Below are 19846 nucleotides of genomic sequence, written 5' to 3'. Positions count from 1 at the left end.
TTATCTGCATTTTCTAAAAAAATGCTGTCATATTAATTACAGAAACTGACAGATGCTAATATTAACTGTACAGCTTATCTAGTTCAGTGCTATATACAGCTTGAGTTTTATGGGCTTGGTGTAAGAATATCCATGTTCAGTTGGATATGTACAGGTGGCATCTACTCGGCAAATGTTCACATTCTTTTTAAAGTCTAAATTAATACAGACAAACTTCAGTTAGGAGTTACTTCCTTGCTTTTTTTTCTGCTAGGAACTACAAATTCTTGTTGAGAATCCTCTTGACTGCTTCTCCTTGTACTCTTTCTCCACATTTGATTAGAAATTGTATTAAACTGCAAGTCAAATTTGACAGAAAACACATATTTGTAGTGAAGTCATTTCTTTAATATGGCATATATAAAGCAAGTCTCCCAATTACATAATTCAATATTGCCTTCCCCCAAAACCATTCTTTAACCATAAACCTGATGAATGTCATTTGCAGTTCTTTCTGAGAATGATAGTGGAACGGAATCTAAGGGAAAATTATGGTGAAAACAGAAAATTCATGATAGCGAGTTCCATCAGATTCAACTTTTTTTTCACAAAAGTCTTTGCCTCCTGGACATTCTAGCTTTGCAAACTGAAAAAAGACAGCCTTGGAAGAAATTGATACTGCTCAGAATTGTGCACTATGCAGCTGCTATCTGGACTGGAGAGAGAATGTGCTTGGCTTGGGAGTAGAATTCTTCATGCAGAAATATTGGTATGTAACTGAGTGTTTACATGTGTGTGTGTGTGAAAAAAGACCACAAACAGTACTCTGTTTTTTGTCACAGCAAACTGAATGTGTAGTTTCCTTAATGCTAGAGGAGAAGAAAAGTACAGAAAAGCTAGCTAAGAATTGAAAGAAGCTGCTCAATTTGACCATTTTGTGCAACTTCCTGTGGTATTGGGAAAAACTGACAAATCCTATTACCCATTTTTAGCACGACATTTAAGAGTCATCATCATTGGAGAAAGATATGCAAAACAAAACAATGAAGAACACACCCAAGACTGCCTAGATCTCCCTGGAGAAATCCCCATCCATCTGGCAAATACATCTGACAGCTCTGCAACCTCTTCCTACTGCTTGCTTTGCTTTAGTGTCCCCTATTGCAGCAATGATTAACCTAACCCGAAGCAGTCTGGAAAGAAGGCAGGAAGAGGGAAAGGGGAAGATTCTTTTCTCCGATCTTGTCTCCTTTGGATTCCCCTCTCTTCCCACAAGAAGTGCAGTGCAGAACACACAGGTCCTCTTGTCACCACGGCACACCAAGCGGCAGAACGGCTCATAAAGCGAACATTGCATCTTCCTCTTTGTCCTTCTTTCGCTGAGGACCAGAGTTAGTGGATGTTGATGTGGAAAGAGCCCCTGTGGGGGTGCTGGGAAGGGTAGGAAGTCGATCTGCCACCTTTGCACGCTCCTCAAGGAATTTGTCAAACTCTGGGGAAAAAGAATTACGGATAATTTTAAAAGAGGAAGAATTAAGCCAGGGCTGGAAGAGCACTGGGAGGAATTACAATTGAAATATCTATGGGGGGTTCTTGGTGCTCTCTGAGCTTGGTTGATTTCTTGCAGACCTTTCATTACCCAAACGGGTAATGAAATACCTGCAAGAAAACAATCAAGTCCAGAGATTACCAAGGATCCCCCATTTCAAGTCTGAGTTATAAATATTCTCTTTGTTGTGGAACGCCAGTGACAAGCAGAGCTGACAACAGATTTGGATAGTGAGGAGATTGGAGAGGAACATGGGCCAGTCCTGGAGTCTGGGGAAAGGCTCCGACGAGTGCGTAGGAGGCAGAGATGGGGGCTGGGGCCATCTGATAGTTATCAGCTGCCTTTGAAATCAGAGCTGGAGCCTCTTCCCAGTGTATGCATGCGCAGAGTTGCCAGATGAAGGGAACAGCTAAGGAACAAGGGTTGACTTGGGAGTAAGGTCACGGGTGGATGGTGAATGACCCCTCCCATAGGGAACAAAAGAGGAGTGAAAGGGGAGGGGTGTTTGCAGGGGGCAATTACTTCATTCCTGCATTCTTGCCAAGTATTACAGTGTCTGAAAGATCTCGGCCTGGCCACTCTAACAGGTCTAACAGATTCTGGTAACCCTATTAGGGGGTTACAAAAATTACAGGTATGCTAAGAAATCATGTTTGTGTATTGTTAATATAGGATGGTTTGATTTTAGACTTTGTACACAAGGGGTCAATAGATGAAGAACATTTCAGGCCGAATAGCTGGAGAATATCAGTCATAAAGGATAGAATATATGATTGGTATAACTTGCCTTCACTGGTGACACCCTTTGGATCCACTGTCTCGTTTCCCTGAGGAGAAAAAAAGGCAATATGGAAACCAAATAAGAGTAAATGGAAGCTCGCAGGGCTCACGTGGAACAGAATTTTCCACACATACTAAGATCTGGTATATGTTCACCCACCATACCTACAGAGTAATGTGTTTCAAGGAGCAGTTGAATTTGGGACACTGATATCAAATTTCTGTTTTTAATACTGATTTGTCAGTGACAGACAGACCTGGCCACAAGAAAGGAAAAGTAGACATTTCCTTTTCATTGTCAGAAGAGACTCAAGGAGAGTAACGCAAGAGAGGAAGTCAGGCTCAGGAGTTAATACTGATCACCTCTAAGCTAGAGACAGAATCTAAGATTCCTCTCCCCGCCCTCCCAGGATATACCATTTTGTTATGTATGTCCCTCCCCACAAGGGTGAGCAAGTAATTAACTCCTTCTTATACACGAGCATTTCATCTTTATTACATACCCCTTCAGCGGAGATCCACTGTTCAATATTCTCCATGAAAGCAGCCTGGGATACAGGAATCTGAGAAGGAAAGTGAGAAAAAGAAAAAGACCAAATAGTCCTTGCATATCCATGTTTGTAAAAAAATAAATAACCTCAACCCTCAGGGTTAAAAAGTCATGGTTTAAATCAGTGCAATTCTTGGTTCAACATTTCTTAGCGTCGTGCACACACACACACACATGCACAAAACCATTTTTCTCCTTTCCAATTCAGATCTTATAAATCAATTGCTCTGTGAAACATCTGTGAAAAAAATTCAGGTGCTCAGACATGAAAATGTGCCGCTCAAACACTATACTTTTCTGCATACACTGAAAAAAAATTAGAGGGAACATTGCCCGTGACTGTGATACAAAGGGTTTTGTTTCCATTATAAACAAAAAATGAAAACTTGCCTGGGGAATTATATTGTAATTTCACAATGTAATGATAAAACTCCACTTCTTACTTCCTCACTTCTTCATTTTTAAGTTCATGTTCCTATCTTAAACCAAGTAAGCTTATCTTGATAAGCCAGAATGTGCAAAAGAAAGAATATATGTTTATTTTGGCTTTCACTATTCAAAAGCAAGCAGGTGTGATCTCAATAGACAGATTCATAAGTTAAGAAAGATTAAGTTAAAGTCAAAGTTAAAGCATAAATACTATTCAGGCAGAAAAAGTACTCAGCTTTTGTTTACAAAACCATTGGGAAACAAAGAGTAAAGAACCAAATGAATAGAAGCCAACTAGCCCAAGGGAAGAAATCATACAATCAGTTCCTTTAAAGCCACTACCAGAATCTGATCTATTTTTATCTCATTCTCTTCCCTCTGCCAAGATAAAGCTCTTTTTTCTTCTTCTGTTCAAATCAAACTGGGTAGAAAATTTGGGGAAGAGAAGCATTATTAAGAAAAATGTGGTCATAATTTATTTTATCCCCAGAAAAGCTTTCTGGAACAGATGGAAATGAGAGCTATTAAAGTAATCCAGAACAGTGTATGGGTTCAGCTTGGAAAAGCAGTACAATTCGAATCCTAGGTTGATGTTATTGATTAATTCAATGGCATCAATGGTATATTAACCATTAAGCAGACTAAGCATGTGCTTAGGGCACCAAGTCCAAGGGGGCATCACGAAGCTGAGGAAAAAAAAAACAATGAAGATTTGTACAGTGTGTGCAAAGAAGGGGGGGAATCAAGAGTTGTCCATGCTTAGGACGCCAGTGAGCCTTAATCCTCCACTGAATGGCATGTATAATCCTGGAATCCCAGGATCAAAATGATAGGCAGCTGGATATTCCTAGTGCTTGTGCGTATATTTCTCCTGAAAGTGAGTGCTACAGAAAAAAGTCAAAAGAAGAGGCAAAGCAGAACTTGTCACTAGATGACTGAATGAGCACTATGTGAAAAGTACAAATCCTTGCTTGATAGGGAACCTTTTAGTTATGGTCACTTCATAATCCTTTCAGCCTTTCTCCCTCCTGAAATAAGGAGAACATTTCTAGTCTTTCATGAAAGAAATACTGGATTTTTTGTACATAACCTCAGGACTGCAATGCAATGCAAGTGCATTCAGAGTTATACACATCATGTTACAAAGATGGTGGGAATAAATTCAAAAGCTGTAGAAGATTCTGTTTTGGCTATTGTAAAAAACTGTTCCTCTACCGGGTAGAATCTGGAATGTGGCATTTTGAAGAAGAGGTTTCTTGGCTTCAAATCTAATCCTATCACTTAGTCTGCTGCTGTCCCCACACAGTGTTAAATCTGTGCCACAATATGCTTAATATTCTTTAAGTGCTTTTTAAAATCTTCCCCAGCAGTGAAGATACATTCTCACCATTCCTTGGCGCATCATCCAGTTTGAAATCGGGGCCTCATCAGTAGTACCACCTGGCTCCAGCTAGTTAAGAGAAAATTTGTTTTCAAAGAAGATAGAAAATGTGGGTGATGAGGAAAGCAGGGAGCAATGTTCTTAGTAGGGGAAGTATCCCCTCTATCTAAAAGATCATGGGGAACTTCTCTCATGTCATTCTTTTTAACAAAATTGAAGGAATTTATGACCCAAGTCCATAAGAGAAGGTTGAATTATCTACAGAACAGAAAGAAACTGAATGGACAAACAGTGCCATTTGCTCTTAAGGACTGAATTAAAGGAGGATAGCTATTTAAGGGGTGTAACTCAGACTTCAAAAGAAGCTTGATTCAGATGGACTATATTTGAAAACTATGTTAGCATAAAGTGGATTCAACACAGGAAGGCAATATATTTAGAGAACTGCTCATCTTTTTGACTGTATTTACCCCAGCATGAATGCATAGGACTCATTCTCTTTTGCAAAAGGTTTTTTTTTTAGTATTGTATTTTTGGAGCTTGATGATTGTTAATTGAAGAATTTCAATGATACATATTGCATTTTTAATTAGCATCTTTTCTTATGGCTGAGGTATAATAATTCCAAGATACTGTATTGTGAAACCGAAGTATTGGGTTGATTAAAATGTTATATATTTCAGAATTTTGTGGAAATATCTTTTAAATATTTGGATTATGTTTTTCCAATTCAATTGAATTTTAATGAACTATTGAGCATAATGCAGTGCATTACTATGGATCTTTAGTTTGCATTATTGCTGAACGTATATAAGTAGTCTATTGTGATTTATTATGAACTATTGTGGGAATTATACAGTATTGTGAAAAAATTGCTTGAAAATGAATTGAAATCTGAAATCATTTTGCCTCCTCCTTACAGTATTTATCCTCACTATGAGTAGATGCATGTTCTCTTACTTTGGAGTGGTAGATATATTCATATACAAATTATACATGAAAACATAGAAATTATATGTTTATCTCATATTATCAAGAGAGATAATTACTATCATTTCTCCAAATTTAGCATCTTTCAGTTATTTTGAATTTCACTTCACATTGTCTCAGCAAAATAACTGATTGTGCTGGTTGGAGGTCAGTAGTACATATGGGGAGGCCTTGAATAGGCAGGATATGATGCCTTGAATAGGCATTATATGCCTCTTCAATTATATAGTTATGTAGTTATATATACACAGTTTGATAGACAGCTACTCACTGCTCCTGTATTCTGTTGTCTGGCATCCAAGGCTCCAGCTAGACCTTTTGTTGCTAAAGGATCTTCATACTTCACCCTGAAAGAGGAAATCAGGTTAGCCGATAGACATGGGTTTGGGCATTTTATCTAAAGCACAAATTATGTTCCATATTTCTGGGGTGAGGTTGGGAGTCCTTTACACACACACTTACACACACACACACACACACACACACACACACACACACACACACACCACATAGACATACCAATAATCAGGCCCAATAGAAATGTATTATATAAATTACATTACATGTCTAATTTGTCATTTTCTTTTAAACTTTCTTATTTATTTGATGCATAACAGTTGAATATTCTTATGTGTAAACTACATTTTCTTTGAAGAAAAAAAATACTGTGATTGACGTGATTCTACCTATCATCCATCCATCCATCCATCCATCCATCCATCCCATAATTTGGTAAATACTGGCATATAGATGTACTTAGGTTGATCATAAAACAAAAGTTTAATAAAGAGATGTGAGAGAGAAAGAATTTGGAGAAAATTTTAATGTCAAAATTAAAAAACTCTCCTTCAATTGTCTTTTTTATCTGGCTCATACAATATTAAAGAATTTTCAAGGAATAGATAGTGAAATCGGATATTAGATTTAATTTATTATACTGATTAGCTGTGGTCATTTGAGGATGAAATAAAACAGCAAATGCAACTGTATTGTAGATTGGAAAATAGATAGTTCAGATAGTTGCATACAAAGTTAGGATTCACATTTAGAAGTAAAATAACAATCAGGAAAACCAGTATTTCATTATTGGTAATCAGTAGATCTCTCAGATGAATTATTTACAATGAATGTTCAATGAAACTGCTGAACATTCTCAGAATGGCTTCTAGCAAATGTGTGAACCTGCAGTCTCTTCTGTGTATTTCTGAGGGATTGAAAGATTATACCCAATCTCTATCCAAATTCCATGACAAAACTGCTTACTCCTAGAGGTTGTAAATAATTCCTTAAATGTAATTATCAGTAGTTGTTGAAATACATTTGGATAGCATTAATAAGGTTGATAAGACATTGGCAGCACAGAAATTCCTGCACATTCTTTATTCTACGGGTATATCCTTTAACCACCCATCAATTCAGGTTTGTAGAATCCTTCACACTTTAAAAAAATGGCTTACTTTGTGTGTTGAGAAGGCCATGTGAAAACTGTAGAAAAGTCCTTGCTCCATATTTCATCTCTGTACTATTTCCACTGTAACTGTAGTACTGCAGATATAAAATCTCCTTCTCAGCTACTTAATCTCTTTTAAGGAGGCATGTGAAAATGTTTTGCCAGACTGGAGTTATAATTGGACGATGCTACTGGTGTGAATTATTTATTATATTTAGCGACTTAGAATATTTTGTTTTTGTAGTTGATTAGAATAGCTGTAAATAATCTTAAGCACTGATGTACAAGAGTAAAGTGACCAAAGAGTTAAGATGCAACGAAGATTTTAAGTCCAAGTCTTTGATAGCTAGATATTTCTCTATTGCATATTGATTTGCATGTATATATATTAGAGGAAGCAATTGCAACTATTTCATTCTAAAATTTAATATTCAAATGTAGTTTCACTGAATATTTTCCAAATGTGATAAAGCATTCAGAAAGTCAGATTTCATACATACAGAATATGTTTTGTTTTTGACTAGAATTAAGGATTTCTGAGTTTGCACATCTGTCAAATACCAGAATTAAATGGGGTGCCTAGGCATTTTGCATAAAAATCCATTCCTAGTCAGCTTGAACTTCATTCTGGTATAGTAGTTTACAGATGATGGAGAACCAATTTGTTTGCTGCTAAACGGAGATTTAGAATAAGATTAATTATTTAAGAATAATTTTAGAAAAATTATTTAAGAATAATTTTAGAAAAAGTAATTTTATTGCAAGAGTATTGAAATGAGTTGGTTGAGAACAGATGAAAGGCTGTAAGTCATCCAATGATTCTGAATCTTCTCAGCCCGACATCTTAGGAACTAAACCTTAAAAACCCAGTTTGTTTGGGAATCTAACCTGCTCCTCTAATCAAATCTACATCCCATTTTGAGAAAAATGTAGTTTTGCAGCCTGCATATACTAAGCAAATAAAACACTCTTCTATGCTATCTTTTAGTCTGAGATTTTACAGAAGGCATTCTGAAGTTGGTAGCTATGTAAAAGATGATAATAGGTACTAATCTGCTGTGCCCTGCCGCTAGCAATCTGTCTGTCTGCTTGCTTATTGAGATTTTTGCAAACATTATTTTAATCATAGCTCTACAGGAAGACGCAATAAGGTACTTTCATTTAAATATGGTGTTATAGGCACTCAGTATAGAACTGTACATGCATATAGTTCTAAATCTCTATTTCACATTAATGCATGAACTTAACACACATTACATGCTCTGTTTTGCAGGTAAAATTAGACAGGCATAACTTTTCCAGATTAATTAATGCACTCAGCTATTGCGCTGCTGAACATCATCTCATATAAACTGTTTCATACAGTTACACCCTTTTGAAAAAATAACTCAAGTTTTGTTATTTACTCTAAAGTATATCCAAATCTGCCTTCTGTCTACACTCTACCTAAATAAATTCTTTCTTACACAGGGCCAATGCAGCCTTGGATGGTGTTGCGCCAGAAATGAGCTCCCTCCAAACTATATTTCTGCCCTACCCATAATCACTGGGACGTGTTCCTTCTTGTAGCCAGGGGGTTGGGCCACCTTTTCTCAAACTTTTCAAAGAAATGCTTGTCAGTGAAGGGCCCACTGTGCACAATAGCATCGAGGATGAAGCAGAGTGCCACCACCATACCAGTGACAAGGCAGAAAGGCAGGAAAGGTTTAAGATGTTGCCAGAACTTGTTCATGATGTTTTGGAAAGATATCCAGACCAACTCCAGTAAAGTTATCTTGATCTGACCGTCAAAGCATAGAAAAAGAAAAACACAAACATATGCGGAAGTAGAGGCATGCTGCAGAATAAATAATCCTGATCTGGTTTCTGCGTGAAAAAAATTAAAATAGGAGGCAACCAGTCCAACTTGAGATAGGTGTCCCTTTATCGGAAAGATTATATTTGTCTTAATCGTAAGAGGATCAAGTAGTGATGGAGAAAATATGCTGCCAATTCCTATGCAATTATCCAGAGTGGGAAAAGATCAGGCAGAGTGCATGTCAAGAGATTAAGTTTCAGCTGCTTCTAGTTCTCTGCTTTCTTTCCATATAGTTCCCAATTCTACTTCGTATTCCATTAAAAGCAAGCAGGCCAGGAGTAGTCTTCGTGCAGCCTGGTATATATGCGGGGCGTCCGTATTCTTTCTCTGCTATAATTTTCCTTCATCTTTGAACCAGGCAGAATCTCTGAAAAGGCGCGCTCTGCGGCAAGCATTATAAGCTCTTCAGTGGCTACAAGAGCTGAATCAGTGGTGCCGAGAAGCATACTGGCACGTAGCCTATTTTGCTAAGTGTTGGAGGGGGCATAAGTGCACATGGCCATAAAAACATCTGTTTCTATTAGCACCGATGTCACTCAAAGACTTGCTTTAATCTTATGCCATCAAGTCTGAAAAATATATCAGGACACAGCTGTGTTTTTTTGGAACTACCGAATTGGGCAAGACCCTCAGAATTAGCCATATATCGTTGCAAGACTAAAGTCAGATAAATTCGTATCATACTTTTTTGCTATACAAAATGCCTCATGTAATTTTCATAGCCATTCTTCAGAGTGGATCAGCACTACCATTATTCCTATTAAACAAATCTTGGGAGAAAGTGAGGGAAATTATGATTATTTTAAAGCTATTTGGTGAATACATAGTTTTGTACCACCAGGAACGTGTCAGTAGGGTGTGTCAAAATAGCCAGTCCTGTTGTAGGAAATGTCTATTGCTTTATAGAGTGAAGAGCTGTGTCAATTTTTAAGATGTTTATCTCTCAAACCACTAGGTAATTAAGAATAGGTGAGAAAATTAAAATCAAAGAAGTTTCTGACAAACAGGCAGAACAGTTTCCTCAAAAAATGCTAACTCAGTCATTTGCTGTGCCAACAGCTCATGCTTTTAGTTTGCATAACAGCTTGCAGAAAGTCTGCATACCACCTCTAGATAAATAAATGAGCAGCTAGTCCTCAACTGCTGACTATCTGTTAAGCAACTGTTTTAAATCACAATGATGCTGAACAAAGGGACTTAAACATTGTACTTGACATTCTGACTGCTATAATGACCCTGTGCCCACATGATCACAATTCTGGAACTTGACAATCTGCTCACCCTTACAACCAATCTTGGGGATGCTACAATTCTCCTCCACCCAATCCTGTCCTACCTGGGCCCTACCTTCCACTTGGCACGGTTCCTACAGACCTTGGCCTGTTCCCTTTCCCACTGAGTCCCACGCCCTTGAGGCAGCCCCAATGGGCCTTGCTCCACTTACCTCTTCCAAAGACTGCCTTTCTGAAAGAAAACCGGCCTGTGTGCTCTGCAGCTTTCTTATACAGAAACTACATGGTGCTATGCTGGAAGCATGTACTATTTTGGAGGCAGTCACAATTCTCACAATTCAAGAATAGCAGTCATTTCCAAAATGATGCCCGCTTCCAAGATGACACTAAGCAGCTTCTATATAGGAAGGCTGCTGCGTGGCACCCATCAGCTGACTTTCTTTTGGAAAGGAGATCTCCAAAGATCACTTTTCCAACAGAGTGTCCAGCTAATGTGCCACACAAGCTTTTACAGAAGCCGCCTCGTGCCATTCTGGAAGTGGCTGCCATTATTGCAATCTCTCAGAAGGACATGATTTTCCAAATGGCATGATTTGGAAAATCACTCCACTCTGAGAGATTGTACAAATAGTGCCCACTCCAGAACATACAAGGCTGTTTCTGCAGGAAGACTGCAACGCCGCATTGGCTGGGCACCCTTTTGGAGGTCAGAAAAAGTCAGTGGAGCAAAGGCATGACAGGGACAGAAGGCCCAGGAGTGTGGAACCCAATGCGGCAGGAAGCTGTGGAAAGAGTGCCTGTACGTTGGGAGAGGCAATGAAAACCCATTACAGCCAGAGCGAACAGGAAAGGTGCATAACAGTAACTAAAGCATTAGTCTTAATTGACAGTTACATTGCTAGACTGCTCTAATTCATAAATCTGTTCTTCATTTTGTCCATGCTATTAACAGTAAACCTTCTAATGTATTGCAGCTGCAATTCATAGAAACTACTAGAGGTTTAGGAAATGCCAAGGGGGACAGGGAGTGGAGAAGAGGAATGCGCTAATTACAGCTCAGGTTTGTCCTAGTTCTTTGGAGTAGAACAACAGTCTTTTGAAAATCTCAACAATCTAATTCCCAAATTCACACTATTATTATTGTTGGGGCTTAACAAGACACAAAATATGTTTTGTTAGTATCACTGTATTAAAAATTTAAGGAATCAATACCTTAAATTCAGTAGTCTATTGTCAAAAAGGAAATCTAATTCTAATGGTAATACTCTGCTAAGGGAACCCATCATTCCCAAACTGACACCAAAACTAAGATTTTCAATTTCACATACAACATGGCAAGACTGATGCTACGTGAGTCATGTGACATCAGTTTCAAAACTTATTCTTCATAACATTGGCAGCCTTGATTTCAGTCACTTGGTTTGCCCATTTTTTTTCAACTTGAAGGACTTAAGAATTTTGGATTAACAACTTCCTTCTCTACATGAAAAATATGGAAGGGAAGCTAGTTGACAGCTTTTGAAATTATGTCTACATTTAAAAAATACAATCAACATTTTGTACAGTTTTAAATCAAAATGACACCAGTAAAATCTGAATATAAACATACATTAATTATCAATTCATCTCTTAGTTTCAAAAGTTTGCTTTATAGTATTCGTTATTTTTGCCCATATTAATATAGTGGGTATATTCACTTACTCTTTGCGTTGTTCAGCTAAGGAACTGCCACGGGTCAGTGCAAACATATCAAACTCTTCTTCCAGTTTGCTGGAATTATTGAGGGATTGTAAACCTGAACTGACACTGTTAGAACCAAGATCTATAAGGCAAAGGACAGCAAGGTATTATCTAGAATTTTGAAAATATATGAAGATGTAATGAATCTATCGATTTGAAAAAGAAGAATCAAGCTTTCTTGCATGGAGGGTGCAAATTTTCCAGATGAAGAAAATATTAATTTGGGCAAAGATGGCTATCAGTAATTTTATACAATTTTCAATAATTTCTCAATAAATCTGCCTATGACTGCGTGTGTTGGCCTACATTCAAACGATGTTTGGTTTTTTAAAAAAATATGAGGGAAATTGTATAAAAACTAGAGAGAGCTCACAAAATGACCAGATTTCTGAGTATGAATGGGGAAAAGAGCTACTTACCAATTCCTGCAAGTTGAGATGAAAGTGTATTGACAGTTTCTGGAACTTTTTGTGCTGGTGTGATACTAGGTCCCATGTCAAGCAAACTGTTTTCATTCTCTGTGTCATTTTGTTGCTTGGAAGAAAAAAAAAGAATATGCATTTTGTTAATCTTGGATTACTGTGAAGGATTACAGCATTTCTTCCAAAACATGCCTCCCAATTCACTGATCATGTGTTCTGATTTTTCGGGAAAATCCAACCAAGGATATGGAAGCCTCAGAAAAGGGTGATATGAATGAAAAGTTGCTACACAAGGTCCCCTCCAACTCTGTTATTGTTATATGAAACAGTCAGTTAAAAAGGGTGTTTACTGTTCTAACAAGGAAAAATAAATAAAGAAAAGGCCACCCAATGTTCAAAGGAACTCTCACACAAGCATTTCTTGGGGCATCTTAAGACTTCAATACATGACAGACTTCATGCTTCCAATATAGGTTCTACCATGGAATCAGTAAAAGTCTGTGGGGTCCCTAAAACGGAAGTTTATGCCATGCTGTTAAAGGATGGTTATGAAAGCATATGACAAAAATGACAAGTCTAACGGACTTCAGTTCCAGGGAAGGAAAGTGTTTCTAGGATGAGATAAAAAAATATTATTCATCATCTCAAACTATTTCTTACATTGACTGGCTGTTCTTGTCCATTTCTATTCTGGAAAAGCCAGAACTGAATCTAGGATCTTTGGCACAGAGTACACAAACTTCCCCTGAACCACAGCTACTGCCCTAGTTTAGGATTAGTCCAAACAACCAGGAATACTAATGAACAATCCTCATAGAATCTTTCTCTAAAGCTAGTCAATGCAAAACTTAGTAAAGTTTTACATATCATAAACTGGCATGCTTCCTGAATCATAAACTGATATACATTCTGTATTGGAAACATTTTGGCCAACCAAATGGAGATAAGTCCACCAGCAAAATGCAACTAGAGCTTTTAACATCTTTATCACTTTTAGATGGAAAAAAGCCCACCTACAAACATTTGAAGCCAGGAAGGACTATACAAAATAAATTCAAGTATGCTGCTGCAGGCACTAGCTATTTTCTCTCACTCTCTAGCAATATCAATAGTATGACCACATGAGCATGCTTTGAAGGAGCGACAGAGTGATTCAGTAAAAGAATTGCACTAGGACTCAGGATCCCAGGATCAAGTCCAACCTCAGCCAAGGAAATTTATAAATAATTTTAGGCCACACACTGTTTAAACCCAAGCTACCTCGCTGGATGGCTTTGAGGGTACAGATTGGTTAAGGGAGTGCCATGTATCCTCCACTGAGTTTTTGGAGAAAAGGTGGGCTATAATTCAAACAATCTAAGTAAATGCTGAAATACCTTTGCAGGCTGGCCAGATCGGAGCCGTTCAAACCTATGAGAATCAAAGAGATAGTTTCAATGGAAAACAGCAAGGCTTTTATGTTTACATATAAAAGAGAAGGGAAAGAATAAGGGAAAAGGAAAGATGATCTCAGAAATACCGTTCGTGGCGCAGGAAAATATTGTTGAGGTTGTCATTGACGATGAGCAACTCTTCAGTTAACTGTTCATTAAGGATGCGGGGAATCAGCTCCAATATACGCTGCTGCATTGCTTTACACGTCCGATTCAGTTCCTACCCACAGTAGTAAGGTACAAGTTACGAGAACAGAATCAAACAAGCTAGGTTAAGAAGCAGCTGCTAATAACTAATCAATTAAAAATCTATGTTTCCTCATCCAGGTCATGAATCCCAAAAATATAGTTTTTTGGGGGTGGGTTAAGGCTCATCTCAGTGATTGCTAGGTTGAACTAAATGAAATCCTTATATACACAACAACAGTAGTAGATGTCACATTTCAGCACTTCCTACCTGGAGTAGTTCAAGGTCAGAAGGTTCAGTTTGTCCTGGCACTAATTCTGTTAACATCTCAGACATTACTTTTACATTTCCATTCACCACTTCCAGTTCCCTGCGTAATTTTCCAATCTGAAAACAACAACAGAGGCATTTTCTAAGCATTCCATTACTGATGAACATGTTGCCTTAATTTGTCAAACCAAGATTTTATCCAACGAGTATAGTCTGGTTGCTCTTGCCTATGAAATTTTCTCTGTTTTGTTAGATGTGGTAATTTAAGCATAAACAAACTGCTCCCTTCCTGGCTATTTTCAGGAAATTCCTTGAATTTATTTTAGATTTTGAGTTAACACCACTTACTCCTCTTTTGCCTTTAATTCTTCAACTCTATGGTTAGATGGTTGCAAATAGCCACAGCAGCAGAGTTTGTCCTACCTGCTAGAATAAATAACTAGAATTTTGTCCCCAGTGTTATGTTCTTATAGTCGGTATAACCTAAAGACTAACAGCTAAAAGTGGAAGTTAAGAAGCATCACTTCAAATGTTGCAGATAAGTTATGAATAGATGACAAAGGGTGTGACATATGTACTAATGGATGTGGTCTTATTTGTGAATAATACATGGGAGTCTGGCTATTCCTCTTCTCCCCCGGCTTTTGCTCAGACGTAATGTTTTTATAATGAACATCTGGAATGCAAAAAAAGACAAACTATCCTTTCTGTATGACAAATGGTAATAGGCTTGCAGAGAATTTACCATCAGCCCAGGAAAGAGAGGAGTCCTTATATCCTGTCTAAATCACCTGCATAATATTGTTACATGCACTGCTTGCTCTTTCAGGCAAACATGTCCTTTGACACTGTCCATAAGTGTGTGGATTCCTTTGACACTGGTCCATAAGTGTGTGGATTCCTTTTTTTCAGAAACTTGCCATAATGGAATAGAAAGCGGTGGCCTTCAACCAGAAAATCTCTTATATAGAGGGAAGGGAGTAGTTCATGTTGCTCTTACCTGGTCTGGCGTAGGTGTGATAGAGGCCTCAGCTGCAATTTCTGGAACTTGTGGTAAAGATACAGGGTGCAGGATTGAATCTATCGCTTGAGGAGAATCTGCTGATGAAATAACTCCTGACTGGCACTCTGGTGGCGTGTATACAGTCTAAAGAGAAATCCATAAAGAAGATGAGTTCAGTTATTCAGTTCAGTTATTTCTACGGTATTAAAAATCTGGCCAGTCTATTATATGGTGTTTTTCTTACCCACAATTATGGTGTTTTCTTTTTATCTAAATAATGAGCCAGTCCTGCAGCTCAAAGTGTTTCCCATTCCCCTTAATATTTCTCTGTGGCTTCCAAAGCAGTCATTGCAGCCTGGCTCTTTCCATTTCTCTGCATGAGCAGAGAGCAGAAGATAGGATGAAATATGTTGCTTTTCAAAGCAAAGCAGATTTTCAATTAGATTGTGTGATTTAGGAGAAATGTGCAAAACTGCATAGAAAGTTTGTGTTCAGAAATCTCAGCTATGTCTGATAGAGGTTATGAAGCCTGTTTCTTAAATTCTGTATAGTTCTTAGACTCTGATTATGATAGCAATAAATTCCCTGTTGAATCCAAGGGATCTGCTTACTTTCCCTACACTTGATGTATCTTGCCATAAAGCTCTTTCATTTTTTTTAATAACATGTATCAGGAAAAACATGGGAACAAATCAACATCACTGTTTCTAAATATCTCCAAGATATATTTCATATAATATTATTCATGTAATATTTTGCTCTAGTATTTGTAATTCAAATAAAGAATTATTTTGCATTAAACATTTACCCTCTGGGGTGTATGGATGGGTGATAACATATCTAGATCTGTCATGGGAAACTCCAGGCCTTTTCTCCTCAGGTCCTCATAAACAGTCACAACCCCAGTCAGGTCCGGTGTACTACGAAAAGCATCAGCCCAGGACTATAAAGACAGAAAAATCATTACAATTTTTCATTTTTAAATTCCTGTGTGATTTTTTTAAAAAAAAGCATGAACTTTATGATTCTGTTAAGCATGGAAGAAAAACAGACTATGCATCAAAAGCAGAGAACAGTTACCAGATTTGAATATTCTGTTGTACCCTGGACATTTCAGCTATCAAAAGGTTTTTGGATTCATGAGTCTAAATACTGGAATGATCTAATAAATACTAGATATACGATAACACTAGCAGCATCTATGGCTGTTAGAAAGCCTGATTCTAACTTTTAAAAAATGTTTAATTTATTAAACTTGTTCGCCACCCATCTTACCACATTGTTATGTTTCTAGCCTGTGACTATAGGCTTGTAAGCTATTCTAGCTGAGCTCTAAAAGAAACAGCAGGTTTCATGAGTTAAAAAGGTAACTTCAGACTGCTGCCTGTGTTTTGCCTCTTATCATGAACAGTAACATAATTATTTATACAAAATAAGTTCTGATATTATTTATAATAATTATTTTATACAAGATAAGGTCTGATACTATGCAAGTTGAATACATTTACAAGGTACATACATGTTTCAGATTTCACTTATCTTCAGGAAACCAAGCATGGATAGAAAGTTTACTTCTATTTAATAAGCATAGATTACATACTGGCATGAAAATAATCTGCGCTCGTGGTTTAGGCAAAGTAACGGTTCACGTACATGGAGGGCCCTCTGAAAGACAGAGAGATTGACAGTGATGCACTTACTTGGATGAGGGTCAGCACCTTATCATGTACAATGGCTGGAGGATTGTTTTTGGGAAGGATGATTCGTACTAATACACCTTCTACAAAATCCTGGCTAGCAACCAGTATGTGAAAGCGATGGCCACAGTTTTTGACACATGTCTCAAGGACCTGCAAAGTCAAATAAGATGCATTAGAAATTACTTGCTTTTTCATTTCCTGATCACATTACAGTTGGTGTTTTAGAAATACTTATGCAACACCAATCCCAAATGATTCAGTTCGTTGGTTGCAAAAACTGCCCTTGGTGTTCACAGGCAAGTAGAAAGGTATGGTCGTTTCACATTTGGCCAATAAAATTATTCTTTTATTGCCAAATGTATTTGCATTGCCTTTCAATTAAATCAGACAATCTTCACAATATTTGTTTTTAAAAAACCCATGCTTATGAAAATTTAGTATTCTAGGTTAGAGATCACTCCTCTTTTCCAGGTATATAAGGCACTTACCACAACAGCTTTCTCCCTTGCTAACACCCTCCTAATGGAACAGAACTTCCTGCCACTCAGTTTGTCAATAAAACTTAATTGGAAAGCTATCTCCACCGACAGATGGTAAAAAGCAAAGGTGAGAGAGAAAGTGAAGGCATAACTTTATGTATAGTCGAAGTAAAAATACCAAGTTTTTTTAATAAATAATTTTTTTTATTTTTCCGTGCATCCCTTCCACAGTCATCACCTACAATTCATATCAAATCATATATTTTAAATCAACTATATTTATATATATTACTATCATCATACCTCAACCTTCATTTGACTACAATTGTTTTTACGTCCTTTTATATAAAATATTCCAGAAATAAAGCAAAACCACATAATGGCATTCCATTAGCTCTTCCCAATATCCTCCAGTAACATTACATCTTTATAACATGTTCTAAATAAAAATTGGTTATATTTAATAACAGAGTTTCTAATCAATCATTTAACTGTATCCATTATCACGTCATTTTATACATAATGCTCTAAATTTAACTAAATTTGACTTAATTTTTTATTATAAGCTTTCATTACATCAACCTGTGTCTTTCCAGTAATAGTGCAGTCTTATGTCTCTTGCCATTTGTGGCATTAATATTCTGGTTATTTCCTTAGTAAGTTTTTTTTTTTTTAAATATATTTTATTCATTTTTCACATTCCATTTGCAATCACTTATATACAGGGTATTTACTATAAGAAAAGAAAAAAAAGAAAAAGGGAATAAAACGAACAAATAAAAAGGAAACACAACTCATCATTCACAACCCCACCTAACCCTTCCATCCTCCATACACCCCATCTACCCCCTCCAACTTTCCTTTCTCCCTCTAACACTCCCCTCCTACTTCCCTTTCCCCTCAAACCTTCCTTCTCCCCTTACTCCCCGGACACCCTCCTTACATTCCCCTTACTCCTTCCTTACTCCTCCCTCTTCTTTCCCTCTACCTCCCTCCTTGGTGTATGCCTTTATTCGAGTGTTGTTTGATCTGATAAAAGTAAAATGAACCAAGGGAAAAAAAAAAAAAAAAAAGAACCACCGTATATAAATACATTCTTGTTCTTATTAAGACTATGTTAACACCCCCCACCCCACCCCCCACAAATCCCCATCCCTAATCCTCCCAACTTCCCAGGGCCCACACCTGGCACTACCTTCTGTCTAAAATATCTTGTATACATATGGATTAAAAAATAAAAGTAATATATCAAAAGAAAAAAAAACAGAGAAAAAAAAAGAGAGAAAAGAAAAGAGAAAAGAAAAAAAGAAAAAAAGAAAAAAAAAGAAACCACTCTTTGTGTTGATCTCAGCCCCCCATCTTTATCTATGCTTAAATAGTATAAATCATTCTATCTATATTTTATTCTCGTCTCTTACTTCTTTGCTATTTACCCCAACCTTCTGTATATTCTCCCGTTCCTCTTCCTAAACCTCATGATCCCTTCCGATAAAATTTAAGCAACGTGGTTCATGCCATATATTCAAATATAACTTTACAGACAAGTAATCAAACTTTCCCTTCTAGTAAAATTTAAACAGCGTAAATGATCTTTCTTAACCCCCTTTTCAAACAGTAATTCAAAATAATCTAGCCAAGCTTCCCCTTCTTAGTAAAATTAAGCAGCGTAGATCAAATATTACTTTACACAGGAATCAATTTCTATCTTAAGATAATTCCAACCGACTTCCTCTTCTAATAGGATTTAAATAACGTAGTTCATTCCACATGCATTTTACCCTCATCCCTTACTTGTCTGATATTTACCACTATCAAATTTATACTAGCATTTGTTTAAAATGTAACTCAGAGCGATTTCAACCAACTTTCCCTTCAAATAAAAGTTAAATAGCATGGATCATTCCACATATTCAAATAATACTTTCAGCAAGAGTCAGTTAACCTTCTATTTTAAAGTAGTCCCTTCTAACAAAGTTTAAACAACATAATCATTCCGCATTCTTTTTACACTTATCAAGATAATCCCAACCGGCTTTCTGTTCTAATAAGCTTTAAACAACGTAAATTTTACCCTCATCCCTTGCTTGTCTGATGTTTACCACTATCAAATTTATGCTAACGTTAATTTAGAATCTAGCTCAAAGTAGTTTCACCCAGCTTTCCCTTCTGATAAAAATTAGTCCGCTTTTTCTACCGGAGAGAGGTCTCAAACCCCCATTCAGTCCTCAACTTTAGCAAGCATTTTGAAATGTCTAAATTCTCAATCTCCGTTTTTCTGCTTCTCCGAGGGAGGAGGGGCTACCCCCTCCATCTTGCAGCCACATGGCCGGCCGCTTGCCTTCTCCTTCCGCTTGTCTCTCCTCTCTTCCAAGCGCGTCAGGAAGTCCCGCCTTCAGAGTCCTACAATAGAAATC

General features: G+C 37.2%; 1 protein-coding gene across 2 annotated transcripts in view; it reads right to left on the bottom strand.

Annotated features, from left to right (window-relative positions):
* Positions 1 to 365: 365 nt before the first annotated feature.
* TOM1 (target of myb1 membrane trafficking protein) overlaps positions 366 to 19846 on the bottom strand; it is a 31333-nt gene continuing 11852 nt past the window's right edge. Inside the window, exons 4-16 of one of the 2 annotated variants that reach the window (XM_014072506.2) lie at positions 16954 to 17103; positions 16062 to 16196; positions 15251 to 15397; positions 14251 to 14367; positions 13880 to 14013; positions 13737 to 13770; positions 12358 to 12472; positions 11900 to 12020; positions 5930 to 6005; positions 4675 to 4737; positions 2812 to 2871; positions 2316 to 2355; positions 366 to 1471 (exon numbers count right to left, since the gene is read on the bottom strand). In XM_014072506.2, the coding sequence (XP_013927981.2) occupies positions 1317 to 1471; positions 2316 to 2355; positions 2812 to 2871; positions 4675 to 4737; positions 5930 to 6005; positions 11900 to 12020; positions 12358 to 12472; positions 13737 to 13770; positions 13880 to 14013; positions 14251 to 14367; positions 15251 to 15397; positions 16062 to 16196; positions 16954 to 17103 (1347 nt within the window). In that variant the 3' untranslated portion in view covers positions 366 to 1316. The remainder of the gene's footprint in view (positions 1472 to 2315; positions 2356 to 2811; positions 2872 to 4674; positions 4738 to 5929; positions 6006 to 11899; positions 12021 to 12357; positions 12473 to 13736; positions 13771 to 13879; positions 14014 to 14250; positions 14368 to 15250; positions 15398 to 16061; positions 16197 to 16953; positions 17104 to 19846) is intronic. The other variant, XM_014072507.2, reaches the window with a different exon arrangement.

This window comes from Thamnophis sirtalis, unplaced genomic scaffold (genome assembly GCF_051295495.1).
Source record: "Thamnophis sirtalis isolate CommonGarterSnake01/CBP01778 unplaced genomic scaffold, rThaSir2_p1.2 scaffold_9, whole genome shotgun sequence".
Lineage (NCBI taxonomy): Eukaryota > Metazoa > Chordata > Lepidosauria > Squamata > Natricidae > Thamnophis > Thamnophis sirtalis.
The sequence above is the reverse complement of the archived record's forward strand: the minus strand, read 5'-3'. Positions and strand labels throughout refer to the sequence as shown.